Consider the following 20,955-nt stretch of genomic DNA (forward strand, 5'->3'; position numbering starts at 1 on the left):
ATCACAACAATAATAACTACAACAATAAAACAACAAGGGCAACAAAAGGGAATAAATAAATATTTTTAAAAAAGAAAATACTAACTGTGGTAAGCAGGTACTCCTGAAATTTTTTAGAGTTGACATTTTTGGTCAAATAATAGGGAACATATACACAAAGTAGTATGACAAATCCATCTTAGTTTTCTAAATATATAATTTAAAATGTACTTACAACAGTCTCAACATTTGAAAATTAAATATATAAAAACAAATGGAGGAAGCTGACAATGAAGACACTTTCATATGAAATAAAAATGTTGAAGGGCTAAGGAAGATTATTCCTGAATGTGCATCAACATTTTTTGAAGAATATTTACACAAATACAGAAAGAGCTAAACAAAATCAGTTTAGTTTTATGCAAAAAAATTATATTCCCCTTAAAGAATAGATAATATAAGTCATATAAAACTCTAAGAGACAAAAGGATAAAAAAAATTTTTTTAATCATTTCAGGAATATGCTGCTCTAAAAACGCAGGAATATACATTTGAGTGAAACATACAAAGCAATTCTGATAAAAATTTTAATGTTTCTATTAATTTATCTTTCTTTTTTCTGGGGTGGGGGGGAATAGAGAGAAAAGGGAGATAAAAAGGCAAAGCACTGCTTCACCACTTGTGAAGCTTCTACCCTGCAAGAGTAGACCTGGGACTTGAACCTGGGTCATTGCACATTGTAGTATATGTGTTTTACTCACGGTGTCACCACCTGACACCCTATTATTTACTTCCAAAGTCTTAAAGGTATATTGCTGATATATAAATTGGTTTTATAGAAAAATTTAACCAAGCTGGCTTTGTTTACATTAATTTTCATTCCTGAAAGAAATAAACTAAAGCATCTACACAGTACAAATAAAATTAAAGAACTAAAGCTATTTAGGGAACATAAACAACAGTAAAGGTTTTCTTTTTATTTTCTTAATTTGTTTTAATCTAAATATATGAAGCTAAAATTAACTAGGAAACTATGATACATGTATTATAATACATAAATTATATTTGTATAAATATGTATTCTAATCCTTTCCACATTTTGTGAAATAAGACAAAAAATCATATTGTGTAGATGTAAAAGCAAAAAAGGCATGTTTTAAATACATTTGTACTAAAAGATTTCTGGTCTCCTTAAGAAAACAAAGTCAAGAGTTTATTATCCTGAGTTTCTTCAAGGCCACTTGACGTTGCATAATATATGTAGTTACATTTCCTCAAGACTTCTTCTAATAGCTTCTTCTAATTCCATATCTGCATTGAAAGACAGAATAGTTTAATCTTTAGTGCAGTAAACCAATAAACACATAGCTTTTAAAATATATCTCATCAACTTTGTCCCTTAAAAAGGAAAGGAAAAATCAAAATGAAGAAACTTATAACTTGGATTTTCTCCATAATTTGAAATATGAGGATGTAGGTATAATCTCAAACAGAATCTTTACATAATTTGAAGTGCTAAGGAAATAGCAAGCTATTTTCACTCAACACAGAATTAAAGTCAGGTGATCACTAGATTCAATAGTAAAAAAAAAAAAAAAAAAAAGATTTGTGGTAGTGCATATAAGAGAAAAATAAAAAGACAAAGCCATAAAATGGCAAAATCTAACAGACTATTAGAGATCTGGGCTAGTTAGATAGCTCAGTCTGTTAGAGCACCAATATAGCATGCCTGAGGTCAGAGACTGCTATTCCAATTGTCTGTACCACCTAACAGAGTTGAGCTGTATCCTGGTCCTCTCATAGTAAATAAACCTTTTTCAGAAAATTAGCTTTAAGGCAGTCAGAGAGCTAGAGCAGCAGTAGAGTACAGGACTCTCAACAGTGAGGTCCTGAGTTAGATGACAGTGATACCCCAGTGCCTTTCTCACTCAATAAGTAAATGAAGCTTAAAAAAATATCTAAGTTTTCTAGCATCTAAGGCAAAGAGTGAAATTTGTGGCTATATAATATCATCTGAGAAAAATATATGCTATACACATATGCACTCATTTAACAAAGATTTACTTTTAAAAACCTTGTAAATCAGGCAAAGTAATAGTGAATATGACAGAATTCTTGGGATCACAGATCTGTTCCAATGAAAACAATGCTAAAGACCAGGAAGGTCAAAATAATTCCTTGGTCTTTACTAGTTTCTCACACTATACAAACCTCATACCATCATCTCCACAGTCTCTCATGTCTCTTTGAGAGACTGTGGACTTGATGGAGTAAGTTTTGTATAGAGGAATGCAAAGAAAAACAAAGAACAAAGTGCTAAGACTCGTAAGGAATATGAAGCTTATTATAAAGTATAGTAACTACTAATGCAGTATGAACACAGGAACAGATGAACAAGGGAACATTATAGAAGGAGAACTGGCAGCTCAGAAACAGATCACTTGATTTATGTTTTATTTATTTAGAATCTTGATTTATGACAGAGGTGGCACTGCAAAATGGTATGAATAAATGAATAAATGATGGTTGGTCAACTGATAAACCTTGTGATAAAAAAAATTTACCCCAGGAGGAGTTGGGTGATAGCACAGCAGGTTAAGCGAATGTGGCGCAAAGCACAAGGACTGGCATAAGGATCACGGTTCGAGCCCCGGCTCTCCACCTGCAAGGGAGTCGCTTCACAGGTGGTAAAGCAGGTCTGCAGGTGTCTATCTTTCTTTCCCCATCTCTGTCTTCCTCTCCTCTCTCCATTTCTCTCTGTCCTATCCAACAACGATGACATCAATAACATCAACAATAATAATAACTACAACAATAAAACAAGGGCAACAAAAGGGAATAAATATTAAAAAACACATTTACCCACCTTATGGAATATTCACAAATAAATTTACTTCAAATTAACAGAGGCAAAAAAAAAAAAAACTTCTAGGAGATAAGCAAAGGAATCCTTTTATAACTTTAGAATTAGGAATGATTCATCACTATTTGAAAAACGTCTGGAGATTCCAGTAGAAATCAGAAGGCAACAGAAAGAAGACCCACCAAATCTATAAATTATTGGTTAACTTCTGAGCATTTACAGATGAGGACTCCTAAGATACTCAAAGAGCAACAACTGGGAGCTAAAATAAGAAAAGTCTGTTTCTTGTTTCAAAGGAGAATATTTGGAATTTAAGTCAAGAAATTTTACTTTCAAGGGGAAAAAAAAACAAACAATAGTAATTAACATTCATTGTAAGTACTTGACTTACCAAAAAACCAAGAAATGTGGGAGTCAGGCTGTAGCACAGTGGGTTAAGTGCAGGTGGCACCACGCAAAACACAAGGACTGGCGAAAGGATCCCGGTTCGAGCCCCGGCTCCCCACCTGCAGGGGAGTCACTTCACAGGCGGTGAAGCAGGTCTGCAGGTGTCTAACTTTCTCTCCCCCTCTCTGTCTTCCCCCTCCTCTCTCCATTTCTCTGTTTTATCCAACAACAACGACAACAATAATAACTACAACAGTAAAACAAGGGTAACGAAAGGGAATAAAAAAAAAAAAAACCAAGAAATGTGACCTATAGTGAAGAGCAGTCAATAGAAACTACCTCACCATTCAAGTTAATCAAGCTATTGCAACTGGCTAAAAGATCTTTGAAAATACCTATTTTCAAAGAAAGAACAATAATGAATGGACAGCCTCAACAGAGAAACAAAAACTGTATGCAAAAAAAAAACATGAAAAGCCTATAACTGAAAAAGAATGATCTAAAATGGAAGACTGTCTAGGTATGCTTAACATTGGTGTTAGTAGGGGGGAAAAAACCTCTATAATTATGTCCTTCAAGGAACTGGAGATGATTATACTTAGTGAAGTAAGTAATAAAGGGAAGATAACTACTGCATGGTTTCACTCATATGTAAATCACTAATATTTTTTTAAATCACCTATAAGCCTGAAGTCTGAGCAACAGATATTATCCAATATAAAGAACAGGATATGGTGGTCCGGGAGGTGGCACAGTGGATAAAGTGTTGAACTCTCAAGCTATGAGGTCCCGAGTTCAATCCCCGGCAGCACATGTACCAGAGTGATGTCTGGTTCTTTCTCTCTCTCCTCCAATCTCTCTCACTAATAAATAAAACTAAAAAAAAAAGAACAGGGTATGTATGTGTATGAGTGTGTGGGGGGGTATTAGAAAAAATACACCTCTGGATACATTTAAAATCCCTAACATATAGTTAGCGTTCCAGAAGAAAAGGAAGTAGAAAAGTAGGGCAGAAAAATATGAAGAAATAATGGTTGGAGATTTTTCAAATATGGGAGGACCTAAAGACTTATAGATATAGGGCACTAAGAAAGGTTTAGGGTGGGGTTAGACAGCATAATGGTTATGCAAAGAGACTCTCATGCCTGTGGCTCCCAAGTCCCAGGTTCAATCCCCCACACCATCATAAGCCAGAACTGAGCAATGCTCTGGTAAAAAAAAAAAAAAAAAAAAAAAAAGTTCAAGCAAGGTAAATAAAAAGGCAGCTACATCTAGGAATATTATCAATACTGCTAAAATAAAAGGACAAATAAATACGTCAAATAGAGGAGAACACATGGTATATACTGCACATTTGGGGGGCAATAACACAAATTATGTTGACTTCTCATGATAAATAGTACAGTCCAAAAAGCAATGGAATGATACCTTTAAGGTCCTAAAAGGAACAAAAAAATTTAGTCAATTTGAATTCTAAAGCCACACAAAATATTCTTCAACACTGAAAGGACCGACAATGAGGATAATTTCACATAAAACCAAAATATCACTAGCAACCATCCATATAATGCTGAATTCTTTTCTTTTCCAGTGATTTGAGTTAGAAAGTCTATTAAGTAGGACCACCTCTAGAGTAGACTTGAGAAATACCTAACAGTGAATGATGATAATGATGATAAAAATTGTATCATCAGCATTAACCAATACATGTAACTACTCACCATATGCCACACCATACTAATGTGATAGGTACCAGTTTTCTCAGTGTTAAAATAAGGAAAATGAAGTACAGTAAAGTGGGTTATCTAAATACATAATTTGTAAATAGCAGAGCTAAATTTTAGTTAGACTATTTGAATCAAAAGCCTGCACTCTTCACAACTGTACTATGTACCCTCTATTTCTCCTTTTATTTAAAAGTGAATTGACTAGGATCTTTATGATTATCCTGGGCAGTCACTGTCTGATAGTGATATACATAGAATAGCATATACATGGCAGGTGGAGGGAGGTGAATATGGGTATTAACTTTTCCCTAAAAAAAATAAGCAAATTTGCCACCATTTGCCAGGTATGTATAGTATTATGAAGAAAATAAATAAGAAAAGACATTGGAAAGTATTTAAACAACATCATTTTCCTTACCCGGTGATAGATTAACAAAATCACTCAGAATTCTTATGATCAAATAGACTGTCTTAAATTTCCCTGGTTATAAGGAGGTAGGTCCTGGTACTGTTCTCTCTCCTTTCCCTTCCCTTCCCTTTCCCTTTCCTTCCTTTTTCTTTTCCTTTTCCATTTCCCTTTCCTTCTACAAAGAAATAGAGAGGGTGGTCTGGGAGGTGGGTAATAGATAAAGCACTGAACTCTCAAGCATGAGGTCCTGAGTTCAATCCCTGGCAGCACAAGTACCAGAGTGATGTCTGGTTCTTTCTCTTTCTCCTCTTATCTTTCTCATTTCTCATCAGTAAATAAATGAAATCTTAAAAAAAAAAAAAAAAAAAGAAAGAAAGAAAAAGGGACGGAGTGAGGAAGGGAAAGAGAGAGAGACATGATGACAATAGCAAAGCTCCCTTCAATAGTGTGGGCTGGGCTAGAACCTGGGCTGCACACATGACAAAGCAGCATACTATCCAAGTGAGCTATTTCACCAGCTCAGCTCTAACATACTTCAGTTTGTTTTAAGTTTATTCCTTCAACAATCCTTTAGTGTCAAATACCATGCCATCTACTGAAATAAAGACAAGAATGATGAGATAAACAAAATAAACATTTCAAGGAGTTCACAATCAAGTAATGGTGAGATATAGACAGACATTTTTAAAGTTCACATGGTATGGTACAGAGGGAGTCTACAGTGGAAATCTTTCCCTATAGAATAAAAATCCAGGAGAGGCATTGACTATACAATATTCTCTATAAGAAACTCAAATCCATGTAATTTCACAAACTAAAGCTGTAAGTCAAAACTAAGATGAAACTGTGAAACAAATTTGACTAAGGACATCCAGACACAAAATGATACAGACCTTACCTGCACAGTACAATATGATCAACACTGACTATATGTGCCTATTTATATTTAAATGAGCTAAAATGAGTTTTCTTGGAATTAGAGCATGACGTCTCTACCTCATAACTATTATAGTTAAATGTTTAAAGTATCTTTTCTTGAGAGCTATAGAGACAGCTCACAAGGAAGGGCACATGCCTTGCCACACATAGGGTCCAGGTTTGAGCCCTAGTATCTCAATACAGGTGCTATGGCATCGGAGAGGGAAGCTTCTATAATCTGGTCTCTCTCTCCTGAATAAAGAAGTCGTCTAGGAGTAGTGATATCACACATAACTGAGGTCCCAGCCTACACACACATACCACCCTATCTTTTCTTGAATTCTTTAGCAGTAATCCTTTTGCTAAACTAAACAATCACAAAAATGTAAGAACACACAAAACTGAAGGCTTCTGCATAGTTACTTAAGCTATAATTTTGCCTAGCATTTTCCATGGGATTAAGGTTGCAAAAGTCTGAACTATTTCCATGTTCAATCGTATTTATCTTTTAATGGTCTTATAAACAACTTAGCTGGTGATTGTTTAAAACTCACAAAGTTCTTTCAGTTTACTCATTATGTGGCTATTAAGCACTGGGTTGAGATCTTAAAATACTATTGTGGGAAAACAAGTTGTCAAAAAACTTGCTTCCAATTAGGTTTTTTTCACTGCCAATTTTATTTAACTAATGAATTATGGCTAAACGAGAAGATCAGATTCTTCTACTTCATTCAATGGATGAGTCAATTCTACTGCCAGACTCAAATTTTCAGACTCCTGATAGCACAAAGATTTAGCATGCTCTTAGTCAAACGAATTGAAAACACACAGAAAACAAATTAACTTTCTGTTTGTGCTTTGTAGTCATGTTTATGCCCTTACATCTGAGTCTTCTTCTTCCCATTAGTGTCTAATGATACTAGTACAGTACTTTCCATTTCTTCAGGGTAGCTTATTTTCTAAAATTCACTGTTTCAATTTTTCTCTATAGTTGGAAAGTATTAATTTACAGAAACATTTCACTCATATTGAGATTTATACATGCTTTCATTGTTTTACCATTTAACTTTTTAATATTTTTTAATTTAGTGGTAGTCTAGTTAGTGGATTAGTAAACTTTTCCTACAAAAGATGGCATCGGTGGTAATGAACATAGATGCATCTTTACAAAGGGTTAAAAAATAAAAATTATGCAAGGCACTAGTAGGGTGTTCTAAATTATGTCATAATAATCAACAATGCACCTGCAGTGTGAAACCAGCCAGACAATACATAGTATGTGGTTTCAATTTTATTTTAAAAATCTCATTTGGCCTATGGCCATAACACCCTGAACATGCCTGATCTCGTCTAAAAAAATCTCATTTACAAAAGCAGGTGGTAGACTGTTTTTGGTTGAAGTCCCATACTGGCTGATTCCTGTTCTAATTTTCTAGACTACTATTGCTCCTGAATAATCTTACATATGGAAATGCAAGTGGCTCTTTAAAAGAGGAAATCATTTAAGAAATACAAATGGAGGGGAGTTGGGTGACAAAAGGGGTTTTAGGAGAAATGAAACAAACAAAAAACCACATACACACACAGACAGTTAGATACAGCCAAGTAGGGAAAAGACTTGGGTTACCTATTAGGTTACCTTCTGTGGATCTGATTTCTTCGCCTATTGAAGTACTTTTTATACTCAGGTTATCATCACTGTCACATTCTGTAAAGTAGAATCAATAAATGCAGATGTACTTCTGAAAAAGTGGTTATACTAGAACGATGTATTCTTAAACAATAGATTTTGATGACTTTTTCATACCCAAGATTACTAATTACAATTTATTAGCATCCTATGACTTCCCCAATATGCTTCTTAAAAAAAAAAAAAAAAAAAAGCTTATCAATGCTACTTACATCAAGGGGAAGAAATCAATTACAGATCTCTTATTTTAAAAAAGTTTTGAAAAATGCCTAACATAATTGTTAAGGACTAATATTCGGTTGTTGGAAAAGTCATGACACATTGTTTGCACAGAAAAACAAAATATACATCATGACTTTCCTGGAAACCCAGTAAGATTCTAACATTAAAAAGAAAAACCTGGAAATTAAAAAAAAAAAAAAAAGTAACAAATACAATGCTCTTCTATTTGGAAAATCAAATACATTTATATTTATAGAGACCATAGGTTTTAACTGATAGTCTCTGCACAGGATAAACTTACTTACCTGCTATCAAAGAGACTTAAGGCTTTATAAAAATGACATGATTGCAAAAGTGATTTAGATTCTGAACTATGGTACCATAATCTAGTACTTAGCCTAGCATTTTAAGTATAGCTAAACCATATTGGTTGAATCATGTTTTAAATAAAGAATACAAGTCATATTGACATTATTTGTTCTGAGAAATATTTAAGTCTTTCGTATACATTTAAAAATTAAAGACTTAAATTTTTTAAAAAGATTTTATTTATTAATTCATGAAAAAGCTAGGAGGAGAGAAAGAACCAGACATAACTCTGGTATATGTGCTGCTAGGAATTGAACTCAGGACCTCATTCTTGAGAGTCCAATGCTTTACCCACTGCAGCACCTTCCACACCATGATTTAGAACTGTTTAGTAACAAAAATTGTTAATTATTCCTAAATGTATTATGTTATTTTTTGCCATACTAGAAAAATTCTATTGCTTTTTTCTACAATCTGTTACATATACTCCTTCATATAAGTAAAGCAATGTCTTAGGGGAATAATATTTAAAATCAAAAAACAGAAAAATTAAGTATTAAAATTTAGTTTAAGGGAGTGCACCCAAAGTTTCTGTTATTATCAAGTCAAAGGTCAGTCAAAAATAGCCTGACTCAAGCAATAAATCACTTAACACAAAACCTAAAGCAAAATTAAAGGTTAGAATCACAAGGTTCAATTGGTTATAAATATTTTAAAAAGAAGTTTTTGTTGACTCAATCACCTCCACTTGTAGAACAAAGAAAATTATTCTTTTCTCAGTCCCCTGTATGGAATTATATTTTTATGATAGTGCCAAAAGAAAGACCTGTGATTTCATTAATAGGGTGAGGAAACTTGAGGCAGATGTTTACTATTAAAGATAACAATTATTTTTTTTTTGTCTACTTGACATGCTGCTCCAATAATTAAAACTTTTACAGAATGGGGGAATTTTTATGTTCAATGTTTTAAAATAATCTAGTGTTAAAAACCTATGTTATTCGTATGGCTCTATAGAGACCAATGCTTCCATCCTATTCATTCCAAAATGAAGCCAAAAATAGAACCAACAAAGTTTTAGGCCTATAATAGGATAATCTAACAAGAACATTTAAACAAAAATTATCTTGAAGTATAGCTAAATTGATGCTCAAGTTGAATTGACTAATTCCTAATAGCCTATGCTTAAGTTGATTCTTATAAAACCTAATACACATATACACACACACACACACACACACACACACAGTGGCATTGAACCCTCAACCATAAGGTCCTGAGTTTGATTCTTGGCATCACATGTGCCAGAAGGATGTTGTTCTTTCTCAATCTCTGCCTCCATAAAAAAAATTTAAATATATATCCTTTTAAAAAATATTTTTATTTATTATTGGCTAGAGACAGAAATTGAGAAAAGAGGGGAGATAGAGGAGAGAAACAGAGACACCAGCAGCCCTGCTTCACCACTCCTGAAATTTCCCTCCTACAGGGGGCTTGAACCTGGGTCCTTGTGCACAGTAATGTATCCAATTAACCAGGAAATACATTTATATCTATATCTATATATACTAGATAAATTAACATTTTACATAAAACTGCAACTGGATGGAGAGACATCTCAGTAGGAATGGCACATGCCTTGCCATGCATGAGTCACAGTATATTGCCCAGCACCAAAATAAGTCCTGTATGGTGGCATCTCTCCTTCTCTCTCTCTGAATGAAAGTGTTCTGAAGTAGTGAAATTGCTCATAAGCAAAGTCCTGGCTAGGCAAACAAAGATATCTTCAAGGAAGGTGTATAATTTACTTAGGATCTATGAAGAGTGAAATATACAAAAGTTTTTGAAGAAAATCTGGTCGTTGGGTGCTGGAAGTCTGAGATCCCAAGTTCAATTCCCAGCATGGCGTATACCAAAGTGAAGCTCTGGTTCTTTCTAGTTCTCTCCCCCTACTCTCTCTCTCTTAAACCCTTCCTCTCTCCAGTAAATAAATATATCTTTAAAAAGAAAGAGAAATCCTTCATTAATCAAGTTTGTGATAACATATATAAGAGTTAGTGATAACTCATACATAGATCAAGAGATCTATATACTCAATTTCTGCAAACTTATCTCTAGGAATCCATAGATTTTTTTAAAAAAAAATATAAGCACTAATTATCATCAGTGAAAGAGTGGAAGGTAACTCAGAAATGCAGTTATCAAGAAATATGATTGAGGTTGGTATAACTGAACAATCTGAAAAGCAAACAAAAATCCTTAAAATATCAAGCTCAAACAAGCATCATAGGAAAGATTACCCTTAAGAGAATGTACTACACACAAGGGAGCACACGTGGTGATTAAAATAAAAAGTGGTGACACAGTACTTTTAACTTAGTATGTGTTCATCATAATGGGCTGGCATTTCTACCATCTATGACTATGAAAATGGAGTTCACTCATTTAGTTGTGACAAAAATCCTAGGGAATTCAGAATACTAACCACATCCCTTGGTTATGCTTTACATGAGACTTTTTTATATAAAATATTTCACTTTGTAGGACAGAGAGAAATTGAGAGGTGAGGGGGGATATACAGAAGGAGACAGACACCATGAAGTTTCTTCCCTGCATGTGGGGACCAGAGACTTGAACACAAGTACTTGTGCATGAAAATGTGTGCACTCAGCCTGTGCACTGCCACCCAGATCCCATGAGATTATTTTTTTAAAAGTACTAGAACCCACGATCAAGTCTCTTCATCTGCTGTTCCTCTGCTCCCTGAATATTCAAAATTTTTAATTCTTATTTTCACTATCTTAACATAAATTGTGTGATGTCATCAGGCTACAGAAGATCCTGTAACTTATTACTCATTCTTCAAGGATTACTCATTTTTTCTCAATCTCTGCCTCCATAAAAAAATTAAAATATATATTCTTTAAAAATATTTTCATTATTTTATTTTATTATTTATTTATGGAGAAATCCACCACTTCACAGCATTCTCTACACCACTGAAATTCTCAGCCTTGGTAGGAGATAGACCCTTGCTCTGTGGTCACGGGTAACATTTAATATGTCTGGTTATCATTGCCTTCATCTAACAATTGGGCTAAAGTAACAACCTCAGTGTTGCAACAGGAATCAAATACTATGTGGAACGTTATTTAAACATATTTATACATCTTCAAGTACTACGAATGTAAAAAGCAACTGGCATGGTAGCTGGCACATAATATACCCTTTTAAGGGTCGGGTGGTGGCACACCTGGTTGAGCACACATTACAGTGCGTAAGGACTAGGTTCTAGCCCCTGGTCCCCATCTGCAGGGGGAAAGCTTCACAAGTGGTGAAGCAGGGCTGCAGGTGTCTCTCTGCCTCTCTTCCTCTCTATCACCCCCTTCCCTCTTGATTTCTGGCTGTCTCTATCCAATAAATAAAGAATAAAAAATTAAAATAAACATTAAAAATTGTTAAAAATATACCCTTTTAAAATGTTCGTTCAGGGGGTCGGGCGGTGGCGCAGTGGGTTAAGCGCATGTGGCGCAAAGCGCAGGAACCGGCATAAGGATCCCGGTTCGAGCCCCCGGCTCCCCACCTGCAGGGGAGTCGCTTCACGGGCGGTGAAGCAGGTCTGCAGGTGTCTATCTTTCTGTCCTCCTCTCTGTCTTCCCCTCCTCTCTCCATTTCTCTCTGTCCTATCCAACAAGGGCAATAATAACCACAACGAAGCTACAACAAGGGCAACAAAAGGGGGAAAAAAATGGCCTCCAGGAGCAGTGGATTCATGGTGCAGGCACCGAGCCCAGCAATAACCCTGGAGGAAAAAAAAAAAAAAAAAAAAAAAAAAGTTTGTTCAATTCTGTTTTTAAAAAATAACACTCGGGGATTGGCGGTAGTGCAGTGGGTTAGGTGCACATGCACAAAGCGCAAGGACCAGCATAAAGATCCCGGTTTGAGTCCCTGGCTCCCCACCTGCAGGGGGGAGTCGCTTCATAAGCGGTGAAGCAGGTCTGCAGGTGTCTGTCTTTTTCTCCCCCTCTGTCTTCCCCTCCTCTCATTTCTCTGTCCTACCCAACAATAATGACACCAATAGCAACAATAACTACAACAATGATAAAAAAAAAAAAAAAAGGGCAACAACGGGGAAAAAATGTCCTCCAGGTGCAGTGGTTACTGTGGTGCAGGCAACGAGCCCCAGCAATAACTCTGGAGGCAATAATAGTAACATTCGAGAGGGGGCTGGGTGGTGGCATACCTAGTTAAGCACACAAAATAATATGCTCAAGAACCTGTGCAAGGATCCAGGCTCAAGTCCCTGCTTCCCACCTGCAGTGGGGATGCTTCAGGAGTGGTGAAGCAGGTTCACAGATATCTGTCTTCCTCTCTCCCTATCTACCCCTCCCTTCTCAATTTCTCTCTATCCTATAGAATAAAATAAAAAAGGAAAAAATGGCTATCAGGAGTGGTGTGTACTACAGGAACCAAGCCTCATTGACAATCCTGGAGCAAACAAACAAAAAAACCATTTAAACAAACTATATCTTTATCTATGAAACACGATGCTTCAGTTAGAATGAACACATATTTGGGGAAAAATATAAAAGTCTAAAAGCAACACAGTCTACTTGGTTCTTCTGATTAGGATTACTACAAAGGATTCATATATATATATATATATATATATATATATATATATCTGATTCTTCAGTTTATTTTGGACTTACCCTTTTTAAAAATTTACCAAGATATATAGGATGAATCCAAAATAAACTGATGAAGAACTGGTGATATCAAGATTATCAATAAAGGACACATTAATAAACAGTTTTATTACTTCCACAGAAACATATGTATAACACATACACATACACACACACACACACACACAAAATATAATCACAACGTTGGTACGGGAACCCTAATGATTAGAAGAAGATTTTATAAGTCAAAACCATGACATTCAAATTTCAGTCTAAATACTCAGCTTGCTATAAGAGTAAAATACAACTATTTCTAAGCAAATAAGAGATCTTAAAAGAGTACTAGCAATCTGTCCCCTTCCAAGTAAATAATAAAAGCAATAATTATCTGTCCCCTTCCAAGTAAATAATAAAGCAGTCAAGCTGGTTATCTAGAATGAAACCAGAAAACCAAGTATTTGGACAGAGAAAATACTGAAAAATCTTTCAATTAACTGAAAAACTGGTAAAAACTAATTATAGCATAATATGATCACTTATCCTCATACATTCAGCAAATTAATTCTATGTATATAGAAATGTCTACTCCAACAATGTAATTTTCTGCTATTAATTAATGGAAAATTTCAGAAAAGTCAGAAAGAAATTAATTCAAGCTTAAATCTTTTGTCTGTGCTACTGTGGAAATCTTAAAAACCTAGAAGGCTACTAGCCTGTTTGTAATGTAAAATAATGAAAGGAGCTCACTGTCTATTACTTGTGAGCTTTTTTTTTTTTTCCCACATCCTAGTGATTTCTTATGGATTTGCAACTAGGAGATATGAAGCTAAAATGCCCTGAAATTGTACCTTAGATTATACATTTATTTTCACATGGAGAAAAAAGTAGTACAGAAAGCTAGTTTTTGTTAAGAGTCTCCAAAAAGGTTACTGACTCATGAAGAAATGTGTGGTTGTCTTAACTGAAGATAGGAATACTGTGCTACGTTACATGAATGGAATTATACTAGCATTCTGATGGTAACTAAACAAGTATTATAGCATCTTTGGACAATGAAAGATTTTCTAAGACCCAATATATACTAAATTATCATTCCATAGCAATTACTGCAAAGTTAACTGTTAGGTAACAAAATAGGGTGATCAAAGAAAATTGTATTTTTCTGATCAAGTTCACTACAAGGACATTTCATGCTTTTAAATATTCTATAAGTTAAAAAAAAAAATCGTAGCCAAGAAAGTTCAGTAGTAGAGTAGCACAGGACTTAAATGTGTGAGGGCCCGAGTTTGACCCTCACATCCCATATCCAAGGCAATGCTCTAGCCTCACTCTCTCATAAAATAAATCAGTATTTCTTTACTTTTCAAACTTTATTAACATGGGAGAAAGAAACATGGCATATGTAATGCTAGAGATCACATTCAGGACCTCCTGCAGGCAAGTCTCATGCTCTAAGCAGTGCACTATCACTGGGGCCACATATCATATCAGTGTTATTTTTTTCAGTGTCACAAAAACATCTTTAAATTTAGATCAAGGGAGTCGGGCAGTAGCGCAGCGGGTTAAGGGCAAGTGGCACAAATGGCAAGGACTGGCGTTAGGATCCCGGTTTGAGCCCCCAGCTCCCCACCTCTCTGACTTCCCCTCCTCTCTCCATTTCTCTCTGTCCTATACAACAATGATGACAACAATAACTACAACAATAAAACAAGGGCAACAAAAGGGGAATAAATAAAAAATATATAGATCAAAATAAATCATGATTTAAGAACTCCACCCTTCCTTAGCAAGACATTTAATTCAAAAATAGTGACTACAGCACATGAAAAGATACGCAACTTCACTAATAACTAGGAAAATGCAAATCAAAACCACAATGAGATACTGCATCAACCCCCCTAGAACAATTATGATAAAAAACTAACTGACCAACTAATAACCCAAGAAAATAAGTATTGACAATGATGTGGAACACTTGTCCATTGTTAGCAAGAATGTAAATTGGTACAGTTCCAGTAAACAACAGTGTAGTAGTTTCTCAAAGAATTAAAAATAGAACTATCATATGACCCAGTAATATCGTATCTGTGTATTCAAAATAACTGAAATCAGGGTTTCAAAGAGATTATCTGTATACATATGCTAATAACAGCATTATTTACAGTCATTTAATATGAATACAATGCAAGGACCCATTAAAAATGGTGGCAGAAGTGGCCAGGCGGTGGCGCACTGGGTTATGCACACATAGTACGAAGTGCAAGGACCCACACAAGGATCCCAGTTGGAGCCTCCAGCTCCCCACCAGCAGAGAGGTCACTTCACAAGCACTGAAGTACCTGTCAATTTCTCTGTCCTATTAAAAAAAAAAAAAAAAGGTAGAATACTATGATGATATATCTTATATTTTACCATAAACATTTTTGAAAAGAAAAAAAACTAAAAAAAAAGTACTCACTAGAGATGATTTTTTTTTTCTTTTTATGGAGGTTAAATATGCTGTGCTAGACTTTTAATACCACTAATTCTTACAAATGTGTAGATATAAAAAAGTAAGGCTCAGAAAAACCTGAGGGCCCTGCCTGAAATCACACCACAAGGAAGTAATAAAATTAGTATTTGATTGGGGGATGGGTGGTAGTGCTTCAGGTTAAGTGCACACAGTGTTCCAGCTCCTGGCTCCCCACCTGCAGGGGGGTCACTTCACAGGCAGTGAAGTAGGTCTGCAGGTGTCTTTCTCTTTCTTTCTTCCCCATCTCTCTCGATTTTTCTTTTTCCTATTCAACAGCTATAACAACAACTACAAGAGCAACAAAATGGGAAAAATGGCCTCCCGGAGCAGTGGATTTGTAGTGCAGGCACGGAGCCCCAGCAATAACCCTGGAGGCAATAATAAGAATAAATAAAATTAGCATTTGAACCAAAGCCTATGCCTTTCTTTATGCACTCACTGTATGATCACTGTATTTCACAAAAATTCAAAGTACAGTGGTCTGGGAGGTGGCGCAGTGATAAAGCTTCAGACTCTCAAGCATGAGGTTCCAAGTTCAATCCCCGGCAGCACATGTGCCAGAGTGATGTCTGGTTCTTTCTCTCTCCTCCTATCTTTCTCATAAATAAATAAAATCTTTAAAAAATAAATTAAAAAAATTCAAAGTACATATGTGTACTCAACAGTAGTAAATTCATGAGAGTACTTGTTAAGAATGATTAACATGAATATTCAGCAGATAAGAAGCATTTAGAAGGAAACAATCAGCATATAACAACAGTCCATGTCTTGTGGTCCGGGAGGTGGCAAAGCAGATGGAGCATTGGACTCTCAAGTGTGAGTTACTGAGTTCAACCCCCAGCATCAGAGTGATATCTGATTCTTTCTTTCTCTCTCTCTTCCTATCTTCTTTATAAATAAATAACAGAAAAATATGCTCCCCAAAGTAGCAGGAATAGGGAAAAAAAAGGGGATTGACCAAGGGTGGCACAGGTTAAAATTTTAGAACTTTACAGAACATTAAATAGATGTTGATAAAGACTGGATAATGGAAGGCAAAAAAGAGTAAGAAAATAAAATTTTTCAAAAGCAAGCAGTGATCAAAATGGGAAGTATATGAAAACAAAAATAACCAAATCAGAAGTTAAAATTTGGTACTAAGAAATAACATAAATATGAAAAACAATTCATTTTCCTTTAAAGAGTACAGTTACACTAGTAGATTAGCTCTTAGCTTTATAGAAATGAATTGAGGTCTACAGTTGGTACAGTGGATAGAGCATTGGATTCTCAAGCAAAAAATGAATTGAGTCATTATAATGAATGATTACAATGAAATGTGGTTCTATGTCGAAAGAAAAAACAGCCAAAAGGCTAGAAAAGTTGGAAAAATTTAAGGTATATAACTAACAATGTCAAAGAGTATCTAGTTTTTTAGTGAGGTCAACCATTAGTACCTTCCAATTTTACTCATGGCTGCAAAGTTTTAAGACTTTTTAAAAAACTAACCACACTAATTTTTGTAATTATAGAAGGCGGTGTGTGTAGGAGAGAATCCTTCTAAATTCCTAGAATTACATCTCTCTTAAATATGGGTTAGTGAGGGGCCAGGTGATGGCACACCTTGTTAAGTGCACACATTACAGCATGCAAGGGCCCACGATCAAGGCCCTGGTCCCTACCTGCAGGGGGAAAGCTTCACAAATGGTAAAGTAGGGCTACAGATGTCTGTCTCTTCCCCCTCTATCTCCCCCCTCAATTTCTATCTCTATCCAATAATGAAATTATTAATGAAACCAGTAAAGTAAATAAGAGAATAAAAGGAATCAGAAAGGTGGTATTTACCCATTCCATGGAACTAAGTAACTTTCAGGACTTAATTTTGTCACTGTCAACATCCTAGATTACATCACTATATCTAATTTTGGTACTTTAAAATTATGTAGTGCTTTCTCATTGTGTATACACAGCTTTCTGAAAAATTGAAGATACATCTGGAATTTCAAAAAACAAAATGAAGATCTGCATTCTGAGTTTAACAAAACTGTACTAACACATTTCAATCCTTTGAAATATGTTGTATATATGTGTGTAGTAGCATGAATATTAATTTTACCTATTAAGGTAAGGAAAAAGCTCCCAAAAATATGAATTCATTCTATATCTAAAACAGTAAGGAAAGAGAGAAAAAGATAAAACTGAATAAAAGAATACAGCATAGTAATGCAGTAAGCAAGCAACAATTTACTAGTGGACAGCAGTTTATTGGTTTTCCTTTTCTTTCAGCAGTGAAGTCTTCTCCTTTTGGGCGGTTTGCACTGTGACTGCAGTTGCATACCTTTGGTGGTATCAGATATGCTATTTAGCAAGGCACACATCATATCTCCCTCTAAGTGATGAGGGTTTAATATATGTGCTGGCCTCTGGGTCTTCTTAAATTGATTTTCTAGCTCCAGAAAACCTTGGTCTCCTGAGAGGATGGTGAAAGGAATTTGCTTGGGCAGTTGTTCATCTAGACGGCCAGCCTAAATTGGAATAAATGGCATATGTTGATTAAAATAAAAATAAAATTGCATTTGCATTTTTTAGGAAAAAAAATCTATTTCAACATGAACACATACCTGTGAAGATAACAGTTAGCTTGTTTTTTATCTCTTACTGAAATCTAGTATCTCTCCTTTGTAAAGAAGACACACCACATCTTATCAACTATAGAAAGTCATTTATTGGGAGTCGGGCGGTAGCTCAGCGGGTTAAGCGCACGTGGCACCAAGCGCAAGGACTAGAGGAAGGATCCTGGTTCAAGCCCCCGGCTCCCCACCTGCAGGGGAGTTGCTTCACACGCTGTGAAGCAGGTCTGCAGGTGTCTGTCTTTCTCTCCCCGTCTTCCCCTCCTTGCTCCATTTCGCTCTATCCTATCCAACAACAAGGACATCAATAATAATTACAACAATAAAACAACAAGGCCAACTAAAGGGAATAAATAAATAAATATTTTTAAAAAAGAAAGTCATTTATTTTAAGATAAGCAATTATGTGTGTCATTAAGGCAAAAAAAAAAACTGGTCTAGGAGGTAGCATAATGGATAAAGCACTGGACTCTCAAGCATGAGGTCCGGAATTCAATCCCCAGCAGCACATGTACCAGACAAATGTCTGGTTCTTTATCTCTCTCCTATCTTTCTCATTAATAAATAAATAAAACCTTTTTAAAAAGAAAGAAAAGAAAAGAAAACTAAAAGAAGAGTCTTGGAATATGGGAGGTTCTATGGCACTGGCACAAGTGGTGTTTCTCCCTCAAAATGAAAAAGTTAGCTAGAAGTAGTAAAATCATGCATGTTCAAGACCCCCCCAAGCCTCACACATGATACACAAAGATCCCCACCTAAGGCTGAAATACTGAAAGGGGTTAAATAAAACATATTATTTAATCTAAAAGTAAATAAATCAATCTAGGGCTGATGAGATACCTTACCTGAAAGGGTACTTGCTTTGCTATGCAAAAGAGGGAGAGTCAAGTCCCTGCTCCCCACAGCTCTGAGGAGAAGCTTCAGTGTTGTGGTTGTATCTCTCTGTTTCTCTGCCTTTCCCTTTCTATCTGAAAAATTCAGCTGGAGCAGTGAAACTCCAGCAGCAGCAACAAAAAATCTGCCACAGACAAGGCAATTGATATGACTCACTCTTGCTGCTGGAAAGATGGAAAAAGAAATTTCTTGTGGTTTGAGACACCAGGAATCTGCAAGTTTACAGGGCAAATACATGACATAAACCTTTAAGCAGAGAACTTAAACTGGGTCTCAGCAGGCTAGACAAAACAGCTCACCCAGTAGAATGCACTACACCATATGCAAAAGGTCCTAAGTCCAACCTCCAACACACCACATGAGAGATCCATGAAGGGTGAAGCAGGGTTTTGGTGTCTGTCTGTCCTTTGCTTTTTCATCTCTAGCTGCTTGAGAGAGAGAGAGAGAGAGAGAGAGAGAGAGAGAGAGGGAAAGTGTGTGTGTGTGTGTGTGTGTGTGTGTATGGTCTGTCTGTTGGCGGTGGGGGAGGCACGACTCCACTGGAAGCAGTGGAAATAAACAGACATAAAGCCCTAGTACGGGATGGGGCATTAATTAAAATAAAGTGGGCCTTGAGCTCTGAGAGATGGCACAATGAAGAATATACTGGATTCTCTTTTCAGATGTCTTTTTGTTTGTTTTTAATTTGTTTTTACTAGAGCACTGCTCAGCTCTGGTTTATGGTTGTGTGGGGGATTGCAACTGGGACTTTGAAGCCTTTGGCACCACAGTCTCTTTGCATAACCATTATGCCATCTACCTCCTCTACACTGGATTCTCAAGCATGAGGACCTTAGTTGAATACCTAGCATTACAGGTGCTACAGTGAAGCTCTGGTTCTCTCTTCCAAATAAATAAATAAATAAATAAATAAATGCATGTTTCTGGAGGCGTGGCCATAGAGTACTAGAACAAATAAATAAAACTCTGTCTTAGGTTGGTTGCTTTTCTAATTGACCTGGTAGACAGAAGCAAATGCAAATGCCTTCTAGATCAGTAGGGATTATTAAGGAAACTCGGAATGTCAAACCTGTTAAAATGTGAAATTATCTTAGCAAATATCAAGTACAGTGTGTGTGTGGTGTGTGTGTGTTTCATTAGTTCTACAAATAACTGTGAAATCTACTGTGGCTGAAGGTCTTCCAGGAATCATGGATAAAGGACCAAACAAGATATTATATTCCTAACAACAATAACTACAAAAAAAAAAAAAGGCAACAAAAGGGTAAATAAACAAATATTAAAAAAAAAATTATAGTCCTTGCTCTCATAGTAGTCTTAGGTATCCACAGAATGTTTGGCACAAAATGCAGCACTGAAGAATGACTGACCTATGGTGTGATTATAATCCAAAAATAATCCAAATAGGTCCTATTAGATTATGAATTAAACAATGACTCACATGCATACATATGGCAAAATCAGCAGCATCTTTTCTTCTACTACAGCGAGGGTGAAGGAAGAAGCATCCAATTCTATTTAAGTAGTTATAAATCTTACAGTTGACTGGAGGCTTCCAGTTGGTATTTCCTCCTATGAATTTTAGAAAAATAAAAACGTAAATAGTAGTCAAATAGGAGAAGCAAAGGAAAGAATAGAGCGCAAATACAACTGAGAATTCTATCAAGATGATCACACAGGGGGAGTCAGGCGGCAGCACAGAGGGTAAAGTGCATGTGGTGCAAAGCACAAGGGCAGGTGTAAGGATA

General features: G+C 35.7%; 1 protein-coding gene across 6 annotated transcripts in view; it reads right to left on the reverse strand.

Moving 5' to 3' along the window:
• Window positions 1–472: 472 nt before the first annotated feature.
• Window positions 473–20,955, reverse strand: part of ZNF451 (zinc finger protein 451) — an 89,878-nt gene continuing 69,395 nt past the window's right edge. The window contains exons 12-15 of one of the 6 annotated variants that reach the window (XR_009549514.1): window positions 20,649–20,779; window positions 17,932–18,208; window positions 7,923–7,991; window positions 473–1,290 (exon numbers count right to left, since the gene is read on the reverse strand). Coding sequence is in view for 5 of the 6 variants with exons in the window: in XM_060189999.1 (XP_060045982.1) it covers window positions 1,244–1,290; window positions 7,911–7,991; window positions 18,022–18,208; window positions 20,649–20,779 (446 nt within the window). In the remaining variant the exon portion in view is untranslated. Of the gene's footprint in view, window positions 1,291–7,910; window positions 7,992–17,931; window positions 18,209–20,648; window positions 20,780–20,955 lie in introns of those variants that run through there. The other 5 variants (XM_007516483.3, XM_060189999.1, XM_060190002.1 and 2 more) reach the window with 5 other exon arrangements.

This window comes from Erinaceus europaeus, chromosome 4 (genome assembly GCF_950295315.1).
Source record: "Erinaceus europaeus chromosome 4, mEriEur2.1, whole genome shotgun sequence".
Taxonomy (NCBI): domain Eukaryota; kingdom Metazoa; phylum Chordata; class Mammalia; order Eulipotyphla; family Erinaceidae; genus Erinaceus; species Erinaceus europaeus.